This window comes from Anser anser (genome assembly GCF_964211835.1).
Source record: "Anser anser genome assembly, chromosome: 4".
NCBI classification, from domain to species: Eukaryota; Metazoa; Chordata; class Aves; order Anseriformes; family Anatidae; genus Anser; species Anser anser.
The window spans coordinates 31,485,033-31,500,023 of record NC_139724.1 but is presented as its reverse complement, the minus strand read 5'-3'; the positions used below and the strand labels follow the sequence as shown (position 1 = coordinate 31,500,023).

Genomic DNA, 14,991 nt, shown 5'->3' with positions numbered 1-14,991 from the left:
GCATCAAGCGCAATGGTGCTCGAGCAGAGCTACATCTGCATGCCGTTTTAATACGATCGATAACCAGTTTTCACAAACTCAACAAGTCTTCTGAACTCTTAAGACAGACAGGCCTTGCTAACCTTGATTCAGAAGGCCTCAAGTATCCAAGACCAAGGAATTAGTTGGGCTGTCTCCTTCACATCAACGTTTTTGATACTACTTATACTCTGTGTACAAGCCTTTATCCATAAGCGTCTAGCAATCTTTCCGGCCTTCTCCCTTCTTACCCATCCCACCAACTTGCGTAGAAACTGGTTAGGTTATGAAAACATGTAGAGGTGCTACTGTACACAAGCTAAGTAAGATGGGTATCTTCACATAAAGAAAAACTGCTTAGCGTGCTGTAGGATCACAAAATCAACCGCAGATAACACAGCGTAACAGTGGAGATTTATAAAATCTCGGCACAAGGATGTTTGGAAGACAAGATCAGAAGACAGATGAACCCTAAGGCTAGGATGTCTGTGGATGGAGGTATGAATAATGTTTCCTGATGTTGCCACCTTACAATAATATCCTACAATCTAACTAAGCCTCTAGGAAGCATGACGTTTATATTTTAGCTTCACAGTAGCACATTACAAATTTTTTACTCAGCTACTTGAAAAATGCATTTCACATTCAAACACAAGCTACACAAGCTTTCCAAGAAGAATGAAGTTTCTCATTTCTCAGTTAATTTCTCAGAAACTCCTAAAGAACTAATCACTCACACAGATACATAAGTGCTACAACATCAAGGGCAGTTCTACATGGTAGTGCTAATCATGTTTTGTTATGTAACTCTGAAGAAGTCCTACATGTTTCCTCTAAAATCTATTCCTGTACAGGACAATTTCTAAGAAACTTGCACACTGGGAAGCGTACTTTCCATGACACACATTTTGCAACTAAAAGCAAAAGCACAGCTCTCTATTAAAGCAAAGGGCTATCTGTAAAGCAATTTACTTCCAGTGAAGGGAAGCAAGCTTGGTCAGCATGTACTCTTTCTAGTAATCAGGAACTGCCAGGCACAGCAAAAACTAGAAGAAGCAACCACCCAACAGCAACAAGAACCCCAAAACCACCCAGCTATAATGCAAAACCACTGCTGTAGGGTGCAAACCGCTACTTTGCTATTACTTGTTGACTATGTAATAATTAGATTCAAAAGGTTTGGATAACGTTTGGCCTCTATAAAAGATATTATGTTTATATGAAGACAAAGTCCAACATAACACCTTTGGTTGTATAGCTGTCACTTTCTCAAGTTATATCCTGTGCTATTTCTCTGTTATAAAACACCATATATGACTGAAAGAAACTAAAAACCCCAAAACAATGCCACAAGGCCTTAAAATCTCTTCTGCAAACCTAATAAGAAATAGTTACTGCAAAAAATGGATTTTCCATGTTTCTCCCTTAAAATTAAACTCAAAATATTTAAATATTTAACAAACATAAAGAAAGGCAAGAATGCCTATATATCTGGGACAAGTAGCAAATGGTCTGTACCTTTAATACCTTCTCTTTTATCTACAAGACAAAAGTGAGAAAAGCAGCAGGACTAAAGAGCAGTTCCGAGCAGGATTCTGCCAAGCACCAGGCAACATGCCAAAAGGCAACTAGAAGGCACAAACCTGTTTTTAAAACCATCTTGCACTGCAATTTATCACAGTGTTGAAGGACTTCTCTAATTTGCCACAATCTTTTGCTTAAAGTCAAAAGAGGATGTGGTACAATTCTTCACTCTCCAGGAAAAGAGCTTTAAAACATTTCAAAACAAGTCTTGGATTAAACAGAAATAGATTAAACTTAGGACAAATTGCATCACTATCATGTTTCCCTTTAGATGATGTGTTCATATTTTCTTCTTCCTTTTCTTCTCAAAAGAAAGGAAATTTCTCCTACCCAGCAGTACTGGCACTCATCAATTCAGCTAGACTCAGCAGTAGTGGCATTGATTCCCACTGCTTTCAAGTATGCTCTTTTATCAGAGAGAATTTTACAGTCAAATTAAGGAAAAGCACTGACATTCTCACCTCCAAGAACTGAGTGAACTGCATCCCTCAGACATAAACATGCTCTTTCAGGTGTTGAAGCCTGAGCTAAATGATCTTCACCAGAAACTCCAAGTCATGATTCTGTGCCTGTCCATGAATTAGCTGCAAGCTCCTTTGAAGATGCTCAAACAAACAGGGGAATCCTCCAGGTGGTTGTGAGGCCACGCACAAGCTGAGGAGAAGACAGAAGGCCCCTCTGGCCCGTCAGAGCTTTGCTGAATTCTACTTGCATCCGTCAAGTCTTCCCAGGGACAACCTTAGATAGTCATGTCTCAACCTCCAGCTCCAGCATCATTTTTCTTTTTGAATGGACAGCAGCACCTCTCATGTGAGGAGAGGCTGAGAGAGCTGGGCTTGCTCAGCCTGGGGAAGAGGAGGCTTAGGAAGGATCCCATCAATGTCTACAAATGCCTGCACAGGGCATTAAAAAACAAAGACAACGGAGACAGGTTCTTTTCAGCACAAGCTGGAACAGAAGAGGTCCCCTGTGAACACCAGGCAGCACTTCTGTACCGTGCAGGTGACTGAGCACTGGCACAGGCTGCCCAGAGAGGTGGTGGAGTCTCCTCCTTGGAGATCTTCAAAAGACCCCTAGATGTGGTCCTGGGCACCCCGCTCTGGGTGGCCCTGCTTGAACAGGGGCTGGACCAGGTGGCCTCCAGAGGTCCCTTTCCAACTCAGCCATTCTGTGATTCTCACCTGAAACTGACTGCAGGAAAATTAACTTTTGTAAGTAGTTGGTTCTGGTGAACTGCTAACTGACCTCAGTTTTTTGGCCTTCTGAAGGCATTCATTGCTACTTCCTAAACATGCATGACACATAAGCTATACCGTCCACTTCTTATAGCACCTGATTTTACATTATCTTATCTAAAAGACATCCTCATATTTCTCACAGAAATTCTAACACCCGATGCCTGTAGCTTAGTAAAATTATTGTGGACATTTATCACATCTTTCCTAAGACAGCCAAGAGAACAGAATTTAGATTCACCTACCATCTCACGTTGTAATCAAGTCTGGACCAAACTAATAGTATCACATAAGCAGGTACACTCAGGCCCCTAGAGTTAAGTCATTCATATAAAGCACTCCATCAGTAGCTCCCTCAGACATTGCTGAAACTACAGAAACAGACTGAAGATAACACACAAACATACTATTGAAAAATAGAATGAGTGGTAAGAACTATAATAGAAAGATGAAATAAGTAAACCATCCAAGTAATCAAATTCAATACACAAGAGAATGAGATTTATTCCTCAAAAGAAACTGAGAACCATTTTTCACAACTCCTTACTGCAATATGGAAAAAGGGTAATAAATATGCCAGATAGCCATAAGAGTACTGACAAAGCCACCTAAGTCTGAAAATCCATTCAAGCATAATCTGTTTTTCAACACAAAAACTGTGGAAGTCAAATCCGTACCATTAACCAGAAGCCATCACTACACGCACCACTTACTACTACTACTACTCCAGTTTCCAGAAGATGGTTGCATAAACTCCAGATGAATATTTACTCAGTTGAATTACAAATAAAAACATTAAAGATAAATATTTTTTTCAAGAAAATCATATAAACTCCCTTACTGTCAAGCCGAGTTTACAAATAAACCTTTTCTTGAAGGAACTCTGACCACCACAGAGGTCCAACAAAAACAAGGAGGTAGTTTTAAGTGGTTTCCAATGGAGCTACACCAGCCCCACAACAACCATCACATTGAACTCTCAGAAGGTAGCAGCAAAAGACTGTGTTCTAAGTATATCTAATTTAGAAGTACAAAGAAATATTTGTTCTAGGAAATTGCCACCCAAAATGTCATGCACTGTGCAAGAGAAACAAGAGTACTTATGTCTGCATTTAGCAAATATATCCAATTGAGTCAAGCCTTAATTCTGAAGTTAACACTCATTTAGCCAATAAATAAAAAAAGCCTCCAATTATGAAAAAAAGAAGTCCTTAAGCACGTGCTTACCTTCTGTAACACAAGTAGTCCCACTGATTTAATAACAGGCCATAGACATCTTTGGTATCACCTTGAACCAACAGCTACGGCACCCCCGAGTACAGCCCAGCAACACTGTAATCCATTCTACAGCAAAACTTCTTGGCCATTTAGCAGTTTTACAAGTAGAGGACAGAATTTTTATTTGTAGACTGTGAGTGGAAAAGCTCCCTCTCTCCTGACCAAAGATTATTTGGCATGCGAACAGCAATATCTCATTCTCAAACTCCAGGGAGTTTTAACCTGCCTCTAGCTAAAAGCTATACAATCTTCAGATTGCAGTACAGTGTAAAAATCACTCTAATTAAACCAAGTAAAAACTGGTTTGACCAGTGTTACTGATCCCCCAAATAATTAAAGTCAGTTAAGAAAAGTCAGGAGTTGGTATTTAATTGTACCTAAACTTGTACTAATATTTGAGAAAAGTTTTGTGGTTGAACAACTAGAAAACAAACTTAAAGTAAACTACAACAATAATCTGGATTGTCTGTAAGTATGAACTACCACAGAATACAGTTTCAGCGCACTTTTAATTTCTCCTGGATTTGCATTTATTATAAGACGCAGTGACGGTATCTTTGAGCATGCCAAATCGCATTGCAAACCAGTTGAAGCCTGACCCAAGGCAGCTGCATTTCTGATGCACGTGAAGAGAATCCAGCTTGTGCTGCCACGTGCGCTTACAAACATTTACACAAGTCCTGCTTCCAAGCAGCACGATCTACCTTTGGCACTTCATCGCTGGACTCCCACTGCTGGGCCCCGGCGCCCTGTGAAGGCCCAGCTGCATTGCCAAGCACCAGGCCTCCTATGGAAGGAAGGCTAACCGCATAGCAGGTTTCCTCCCAGTCCTGAGGAAGTTAAAGCAAAACAAGGGTAGTTCTGTGCATCTTGAGATGCTTCAGTCGCACACCACACAGACTGAATGGACCGCAGCATTACAAGATTTGAGCACATCAGTGCCAAGCCCTTTTTGTCACAAACCAGTGCCCCAAACGTCAGGTAAGTTGGGTGGGGGGTGAGGGAGTCATTTCTCCTCTCACACAGAGCAGATAATTTCCTGTACTGCGCACAGAGTCTGATTGGTTTCCTGTCAGAGCAGCCGGGTCTCCAGGTCTTTTGATCACTTTCCTCTGGCCCTGCACAGTTGCTCTGATTAGAGATTGATCCCGGTGCTGCTCTTTGATCAGCTGTGCTGGCAGCCCACAGGTGCCATATATCATCACATTAGCAGGCCACAGCAGCATTAAGCTCTCCTGCTAGATTTGCTAGCACGTTGTGTGTCCTATTAATTCACAAAATGCTTGCAGAGGTCCCCAGATCTTTGCCTTTTATTAAAGACATGACATACAGTGCTTTTATCAGGGGAGTCCCAAGTTCAAAGTTGACAGAACTGGTCTTAAGTCTGTGTTTTTGCTGTGTTTCATTACTGTTCACAGAAGTTTGAGCTCTCCCAGCTTCTCCTTTTGTGTTGGCTGTGCCCAGGCATACAGCTCATTCTAGCTGACATGCAAAACACTATTTTTTTCCCCCTTAAGTTAAGCACCATGGTTTCTGTGAGTGTGTGCTAACAGCCTTAACTTTAGATATTTTACATGAAGCATGGTTTCACGCGGTATATAACATTTCATTTTGTGAAATACCCTTTAAAATGACTCCGTAATAGTCGATCGAGAGGCGCTTAAAAACCTGAACACCGTAAATCACACGGAGTTCAGAGGCTAAGCAAATCACACCCCCCGAAGCTGCCCGTGCTGCATGAAAGGCTCCTTTCTCCAGCCGGGGAGGGGGGAGCTGCCGTCTGAGAGTTCCCCAAGCACCCCAGGTACTCCCGGGAGAGGCTCCCGCTCCCCAGGCAGCTCCTCTCCAGCCCGTACCACAACTCCCCGCTCACCCACGCACAGCACCGGCCCCGGCCGGGCTCCCCGGGGGCAGCAAAGCCGCTGCCACCACCCCTCCACCGCCGGAGCCCCACGCTCCGCGGGGCTCCGCACCCCCCTTCCCCCCCCAAGGGCTCCGTTACCGTTCTGCTCCTTGGCGCCGGACAAGGCGAACTTGCTGCTGAGGTCGGACTCCGCGGCGGCCCCCTGCCTCCGGCCGGCCAGGGCAGACGTGAGCAGGAGCAGCCCGAGGAGGAGCATTGGGCCGGCGGGGCGCGGGGCTGCGCGCAGCGGGCGCTGGCGGAGCGGCACCGGGGGCCGGGCGTCTCTCAGCAGCGCCGGGCGCGGGGGAGAAGGCGGCACCGAGCCTGCTCCGGCGGCAGAGAGCTGCAGGGTAGTCTCCACATAATCCCATCCAAAACTTTTTCCTAGAGCCCTTCTCTGCGTCTCCAGGTTTTGTTTTTCTTGGGCTTTTTTTTTTTTTCAAAAAAAAAAAAAAAAAGGATCAAAGCAAAACCTGGACCCAACCCAAGCTTCCCGAGGACTAAACAACTCGGGGCCGGAGGAGCCGGGACGGGCAGCGGGGCCGCTGCCGCCGCCGAGGAGCGCGCACCTGTCACCGGCCGCCGGGCAGGGACGGCTCCCGCCCCGCCGCGGGGCCGGGCAGGGCTCTCGGCCGCCGGCTCCCCCCCCGCCGACCGCCGCCGGGACACGCTGCGGGGCACCCGGCGCGGCGCCGGCGCCCCCGGGAAGCCGCGGCGGGGCGAGCAGCCGGCACAGACGAGCGGGGAGGCTCCGCCGGGCGCCCGTCCTGCCGCCGCGGAGCCCCCTACGCACCTCTCTCCCGAACTCCCTTTCCCAGGAGCCCTCTCCCTAAACTCCTCCCTTCGGTCCCGTCCACCCCCCCCCCCCAGCTTTAAACTCCTCTCCCGCGCCCTCCTCGCTCCCCACCTTCGCCCGCCCCCGGCCCGCCAGCCGGGGCAGCCCGTCGCGGCGCGGGGGGAGGACGAGCCCTCGGGCCGAGCCGAGCCGGCCCCCGCCGCTGCCCCCTGCCCGCGGCCGGCTGGCGTCACGACAGGTGCCGGGGCTCCGCGCACAGCCGGCTGCTCGCGGCTCGGGCCTGCCTAAACGCCAGGCCCCGAGGCCAGGAGCCGGGGGTCTGCGCCGTGCCGCCTGGCCCCCGGCCTCGGTAACCGGGGCGAGAGGCTCCGCTGAGCTGCCCGGGGCTGTCTGCCGGGAGGTGGTACTGCGGGGCTGCGGGTCCTGCAGCCCTAGGATCTGGTGGTCCTGCAGGTTCTTGCAGCCCGAAGATCTGGTGCTGGGTTAAACATCTCATACGGAGCGCTCCCTTGATCCTGGGAAGTGAAACACGAAGGGAATGTTTTAAAAAGACTCTGGGTGCAGATGATTTCTCTTCTGACAGAAGCTGCGGCTTGAGCTACCTTCTAGTGAGACCTGTAGTGCCCACGTAAACAACAGAGCCGCTGCCTTCTTCTATTTGGCACTTTACAGCTCGCTCTCCTTTGCTGAAGTGCTGTGTAGCGCACTGTCTGCTTTACTGTATTTGTAAACCAGACAGGGTCTGTTTTGGTCTTTGTTTCCACTTGGCTTCAGAAGTCAGAACTGAGCTCACAGCAAGGGGTATCCCCCCATAGTCACTAGCGAGGATTCAAGGACTGATGACATGAACCAACCATTAGGACAGTGTTCAAACATCCTTGCTGGAGCTGGCAACCTTTCCAGTTGGTTTGGACTCGGGTTTGAACCGTGACTACATGATGGGTCAGGGTAACAGGGCTGCATGCTAACTAGATACCGTCATGGCAAGAGAAGCGATAGGAAGGATGAATCTTTTTCTCTCAGCCAAGAAGTCCTGGCAGTGTTTTTTAATAGTGACTTCAGCCCCCATAGCTCTGAGGTAGTTTTGGGGACAGACGGGAAGATCTGTGTAGCCATGGTCTCACTGTCAGCAAAAGACACGGAAGAGAAACTGAGTCTGCACTACTGGAGTCTTGAGTGCACACTACGTAGATGTCTTATCCTTTGACCCGGCTCTTTCCATTATATAACTGAGCTGTTTCTTCGCCTCAGCCAAAGTAACCCTTGAGACAGTGATAAACATCCCCTCTGTTCCTAATAAGTGACATATTTCTAGTAACAACTGAAAGCTGTCCAGCCAAGCTGGGCTGTGTTCTGAAAGGCAGGCTTGGAGCATACCATAAATAGCAACCCTTCCCTTACAAAGCATGAAGAAATAAAGTGACTGCACAAAACAGGGTAGGCAGTTAATTTTTTTTATTATTATTATTGTTGTCATTAGTAATTTTTTGGCTGTCATTGCTGTCATTTTAAAATGGAAAGAAAAACAAAAAATATTGCTTTCCAGGTCTTCTAAACTGATGATTACAAGTAGTGCTTCTTGTAATCAAGTAAATAAAGTGTTGCACTGTAAGTTAACCTTCATTGCCTGATGATTTTATGGCTGCTTGTTTTCTTTTTTTTTTTTTTCTTTTAATTTCAGGGGATTGATGATGAGTTTCCTCAAAAAAACCACGGACCTAATGTCTCAAACTATGCACATGAAAGCTAAAGCATCCAACATTTTCCATAGCTTTGGGAGCTTTAGGCTGCATCAGACCAGTGTTTCTTCTGGCATCCTGGCTCTGACATTTCAAAGGAAAATGCAAGAACCCCCATAGTGGATGAATATGGAATAACACTGAAGAGAAAACTTTGTTCTAAACCTCCTGTAATTAAAAATGAGGGTATATTTTTGTTCATTAAGACTCTACATCTTTTCAAAAATGCAAATATTGTTAATCCCTTCCAAAATGTTGTATGTTAATCCCTATCTTCATAAATATCCAATCTTTTCTGAAATTCATGCTGAGCATTTATCACCAGGTGTCTATGGTTATTTTTAATCTTATTGCTCTCCAGTTTCATCAGCTATATTTATATGTTTGAATTATGAAAACAGGTAAATAAAAATTGTTTCACTTCTCCATTCATTTTCTGTGTTATAGCCTTAACATATCATTTCCCAACTAGCCATTTTTACTACATTTTCCATCTGATTATACCTCTATGCCTTTCAAAGTCCCATCTTTTTTTGTTACGTTGTATTTGGGGTAGGACACCAGAACACAAAATTCCAAGTGAAGGCCTACTCTTAACATATATAATTGAAATATTTTATTGTATAAAGCATTCTTTATGCGTGCTTTTATCTTTCTGTTGGATCTACACTTGCAAAGATCTGCAGAAGTATTGTCGTTACAAATACTCTGAATGGCTAGAAAATTTTAACAAACCAACATAGGCATGCTTCGGATCATTCCTGCCAGTGCACATGACACTGCATTACCAATACTGAATTTCACATGGGACCACAGCGCCAAGCCATCTAAGAGTTACAGCGATTCCAGTGCCCAGGACATATTTCTCTGGATTTCATTATGAGTCATCCATATTTCACTACCACAGCATTCACTTTCTTTTCTTCATCTGTAATAAATGCTTTAAGCTATACAAAGCTTTCTATTATTGACTTTTCTCCATGCTGAGAATTACACTTCGGGCTTCTACGACTTTTGTCAAAACAATGGTATACCTCATGTGACAACTACTTAGCTTACGTTATGTAGTCTTTTTGATGGTGTATCAAGGATTTTTTTCCTTTTTTTTTTTTTTTAAATTTTCAAAGATTTTGTAATACAGTCTAAAATTGTATACCAGGCATTTTTTCATTTAATTATTGCAACAGACAGTTCTCCAATTGTCATCTTCAAATAGTCTGAGACACCAATTTTGCTCTGTAGAGTAGCCACAATGATTTGTCAAATTTTCAGATTGTTTTATTATGTTGTTTTTTCAACATCCTCATTTACAACTTTTCTAAGCAATTTTTCTTGTACTCGAATAAAATTTGAATTATCTGGATTATCCCACAGGAATTTATTTTGCACCAATTCCAGAAATAATGTTGTTGAGGCAAAGCAACCAGAGGAGGCAATGGGAATTTAGCCTGCTAGGACTCCAGAGACCCATTGTGATGGTGTAGTCTTTGTAACCCTGAACTACAAAAATCATTGGAATGAGAAAGCTTTCTCCCTGATTATTAACTTGAGGAATTATCATTAAAGTACACACAGCACACTTTTCACAAACTACTCTCTCATCAACAAAAATAATTCCCCACAGTAGTGCCACAATACCATCACAGCACCAACAGAGGTGCTGTGACTTACACACATTCCACCCCACGTCCCATCAGCATATTGCAACAAGGGCTCCCCATGGTTATCCACTGGCATGGATGGGAGTTGTTGAGATGCACAGAAGTTCATGCACTGTCCTTTATGAGTTGAAATGATACCATGAAAGCCCAACTCATTTCAGGTGGCTTTAGATATCCCACGTGAGTTCTGTAGGGAAGGTATTTCCTTTTCGCCTATGATGTCTTCAGAAATACCTTTCTTTTTTTCTTTCTTTCTTTTTTCCCCCCCAGAGGTATGCTATGAGGTAAGCATGTCTCTTCTGAGGAGGCATAGGGTGAGGAGTACATATCTTGGGGAAAAACAGGAAAAGGCTAAGACATAAGCCCATTTTTATGCATGATGTACAACCAAAGGAAAATGCTTCAGGACATGTGTAGCTCCACAAACACAATATCAAATTCCTGTCTCACGAGAGTTAGAGTTAGGCATTTACCTAGCTGTTGGCAGGATTAGGATCCACTATTAGGAAAAGAAGATTGATTCCCTTGTCTCCCCACCACTTGTTTCATTTTCTGTCATGAATGGGGGAAAAAGGAATTCATGCATATGTACCTGTATATTCCTGTATATTGTGAAAGTACCCGTATATTCTTTGAGAGATCATACCAAATAAAAACAAGCATTTTGAAAAGCTTAGCATGTAATTTAAAACTAATGTACATCTGCTCATCCAGGAACACAGTCAAATGCCTGCTTTCGTGCAAGGTTCTCTTGATTTCAGTGTAGTTGCATATGAACTGGTTGCTGGCATAACAGGGTTGATGTTTAAATGCTTATATTCACATTATGGAGTTACTTGTAACTGTTCAAAGAAGTCTTAAACAGTTATTAAATGTTATGTTTGTATGAAATCTTTTATGGATGAGTGATAAACATGAAAACTGCAATTGTAGTAGAAACACTAATCGTCTTTCAGAAAAACAACAATACAACTTTCTGCTCTCATGACCACTGACCAATAAAAAATAGACGTTTGTACAAATAAACACAACTCGTGATCTTATAAATGTCAGATGAAGAGGCTGCATAAGCAATTACACAGAAAATAATTCCTGCGTTAGAAAGTACTCCTGTAAAGGAGGTAGCAGTAAATATTTTGCAATGGATTTGTATGAATTTATTTATTTTTTATGCACTTTATTTATTTATTATATACATGATAACAGCCTGTCTAATCTGTCCTTTCTGCCGAAAATACAACTGGCTCTTTGTTCCTGTGCTTTGGATTCTGTCATATACCAGACGGTTTGCAGAGTGCTAGCTGTCCCTTCATGTCCATAAAGGAGAACACTGCTCCTTGAGGAACAATGCAAAACTGCAAGTAAGAACGTGATGTTATTTACCATTAAACAACTGACAACTATCATTAAATTATGTTATGAAACTCTCACACTCGATAATTGCTAAATCATTTGTAACTGTTGCATGATCCTTCCTTCCTTTCATTATCTACTTAATTTTAGTATTCCAGACTTCTTGTCCATTCCTACTGAATTTAAACAAATTGGAGACTTGCGATCCTGTTTCTATATAAAATTTACAAACATAAATATTTGTGTTTATATATATATACATATAAAAGAATGAATTCCAAAGAAGCTTCAGTGATGTTGATGTTATACAGTGCTCAGACACAGCCAGACAAGAAAGAGCTTTGAAGATAACTCAGTCACTTGGATCACAATTCCATATAAAATGCCATTTCTGTACTGCAAATACTAAAATGTGATTTGTGACTTATAAATACACCTAAAGATAAGTATTTGAACACATACTTCTAGGCACATCCATGTGCATACTTTAAGTGACCATTTTTCAAATCGACTCAGACCATTGAGAACCAAATTCATTATTGTCCTTTAAAAGCTTTGGTTTACAGTGGTCCCATTTAGATTACAATTCTTTTAATAACTACATACATGTGTATATAGTCCAAGCTATGGGCAGGCTCAACTTTGTTTTACGTTGGCTGTGGGAACTACAACCAGAGACAAGAAGGAAGGAGGCCCACTAGAGGTCTCCCAAACTCCCAAACTGACATACTCTTTCTGCCTCTCAATAAGGCAGCTTCCCTGTTCCACATTGCATGGAGTCAACTGGAGAGAATGGATAGTATCGATTCAGCCCAGTCTTGGCTTGGCATCATCTACAGAAGCACACCAAAATTTTATTCAGGCCATCTGGAGCTTTCCCAGAGAAGAAGCAAAGAGCTTCCAAGGAACCGATCTGTAAAATATAAGTCTTTACTGATCATATGCAAATTGTAATTTTCCACATTACCTAAATTTACCTAAAATATCAGTAGGCACGTGTTTGAAAAAAAATAGTTAATTTCACTTTCTAAACCTGGAATCAGTGGCAAATGTTGGGGGAAAAAAAAAAAAAGCTCTAACATGGGAGGGCATAGAAAATCATAAACACTGAATTTCTCGTCAGTTGCCTCATTCACAGAACTATCTGAATTATTTTGGCAGAAACAAGGTTCAAGTTGGAGCATGGAGACTTTCATCCCATGCATGTTTCCAAACTCAGAAATAGGAAAAGTCTTAAAAATCAGGTCACCTTAGTAGACGGCAACAATTCTAATATTTTTATAATTCTTAAACACATGCATTAATATGTTTCAAAAGCAGGTACAGGTTCTACAGGTATTTTTTAATATGAAAATGGTATAGGCAAGGGCTCAGGAGCTTTATTCTACCGATTTCCTTCTACCCCTTCCTACATAAGTAGAATTTTTGCAGATTAAAAATTGATTAGAATGATGTGAGATACTGAAGAGAAGTTAAATTTTTACATGGATATTCATTAACTACACTGTAGAAAATCATAGACAAAAGCATACTTTAGTATTAATATTTTGAATCAAGCATTACTATTTATATCTGGAAATCCAGGTAATGCTGCAGAAAACTTAAAACTTAAGAGCTGCCAGTTGGACAAGACTATAAAGAACGTACAAATGACACAGTATTCAGACCAGTAAATTCTCATTGTTATTTCCTTGCCAATTCACTAAATGGAAATGTACTACAAAGGAAAATAATTTTAAAGCTTTTTCCAGTAATTCTTCAAAGCTATCCTACTATTAATCATTGGAGTTCACGTCATCCAGTTAAGAATGCACAATATTCCGACATATTGCCAACATTTTTCTTTATTGATCACACACTGGCATTGAATCACAGTATTTTATTCCCACAGCACCAGGAAAAAATAACTTCAGCTTTACTACCATCTGGATCACAGATCATCCCATAAAATGCATTCAGGTTGACAGTAAGTCTTTGAAGTACTTATTTCATACTGTGTTTTTGTTACTGTTGTATGTTGTGCACTGTCACAATCCATTTTGAAAAGAATACCACTCCATTACAGTCCAAATTAAAATAATATATATATATATATATACATACATACATACAATTTTCTCCTTAGAAAATGACCTGTCTCTGGTTAGGTATACAGAGTGGGTTTGTAAACATAAGCAGTGATCTCATTCCCTAGTGCTTCCTGAGCATGTTAGTTACTGTCAATAGCTTACAATTTAACCAGGATCTGAAGTTGTTAGCATCTTTTTGGATGGAGCTCAGCACCTCACAGGATTAGGCTGCAGTTCAGAAAGCACAGCAATGCCCAGAAAAAATTGTGTGCCTAAGTGTGTATCTAAGGAAGCACTTTTATACTGTGCAGGTGACTGACTTCCAAAGATCCCTTCCAACCTCAACCATTCTGTGATACTGTGATTCTGTGATCCTGCCCACCACACTATTGGATGAGAGCCTAAAAACTGTGCTGCATGAGGAATCCTATCACATACATACAATCAGTAAGCCTGCTCATGCCTAAATAAAGCAAATAAGACTTGATCCTCTGTAGCTCAGCACATTTCTGCTCAATCCTGTGAACCACTGAACTGAATAATGTTAGTTCCATTATATTCATTAAAAAATCAAAAACAATGCTAAGAAAGAGTGCTCAGTCCTTCATGTAATTGGAAATTAATGAGAAAGACAGTTTGATGGTGAGGTCTCTGCATTCTGCTCAGCTGTCTTGTTTATAGCATAATGAATGGATTTTGATCCTTTTTGATGAAGAAAATAATGAGACCTCTCATTTCAGTGCCACACCTGGTCATGATCAAGTAAGTCATACCAAAGCAGGATGATCATTCTGAGAGCTCAGTAAAACTATGGAGGATAAGTTATTGCCTTTCTTTGTTCTTAGTTTGTATCTCCCTCCTCAGTGTTCAGGACTCATGCATTTCTATTCTTTTGTTTGTTTGGTTGGTTTGGTTTGGTTTGTATATCTTCTTTTTAACTGCATGTCTGTGTACTTATTGCTTCCTACAAAACCTGTATTTTGTCACATAAGCTTGTTTGCTATGTTTCGCATGTTTTGAGAAGAAAAGTTTTGTTTGCAGAAACAAGTGATTACAATACCAGATTTTCCATCAGTGTCCTAAATTTATGAAAGCATTAGGCATTTTATTATGTAAAGACAGGAGATGACAACCAGTAGCCTATCTATCCCTTACATGCCAGTGTTCAACAGAATTCTGCTGATGTAAAGAGAAATCGGTGCTCGTTTTGTAGTAGAGACTAATTACTATTTTAAGGTCATTCTCAATCTCTTCTACCAATTTTATCATCATGGACCATATTTATTCTTCCAGCAGGGCTAGATTCTCATATTATGGAAGAGCTGCTTGTGAGAGCAGTTCAGTCAAATTAGGAC

The 14,991-nt window shown here is 42.1% G+C and overlaps 1 protein-coding gene across 2 annotated transcripts in view; it reads right to left on the bottom strand.

Moving 5' to 3' along the window:
* PDGFC (platelet derived growth factor C) overlaps nucleotides 1-7,062 on the bottom strand; it is a 120,870-nt gene extending 113,808 nt beyond the window's left edge. Inside the window, exons 1-2 of one of the 2 annotated variants that reach the window (XM_083835113.1) lie at nucleotides 6,926-7,062; nucleotides 6,118-6,444 (exon numbers count right to left, since the gene is read on the bottom strand). In XM_083835113.1, the coding sequence (XP_083691239.1) occupies nucleotides 6,118-6,235 (118 nt within the window). In that variant the 5' untranslated portion in view covers nucleotides 6,236-6,444; nucleotides 6,926-7,062. Of the gene's footprint in view, nucleotides 1-6,117; nucleotides 6,445-6,587; nucleotides 6,865-6,925 lie in introns of those variants that run through there. The other variant, XM_083835112.1, reaches the window with a different exon arrangement.
* Between the last annotated feature and the right edge of the window lie 7,929 nt (nucleotides 7,063-14,991).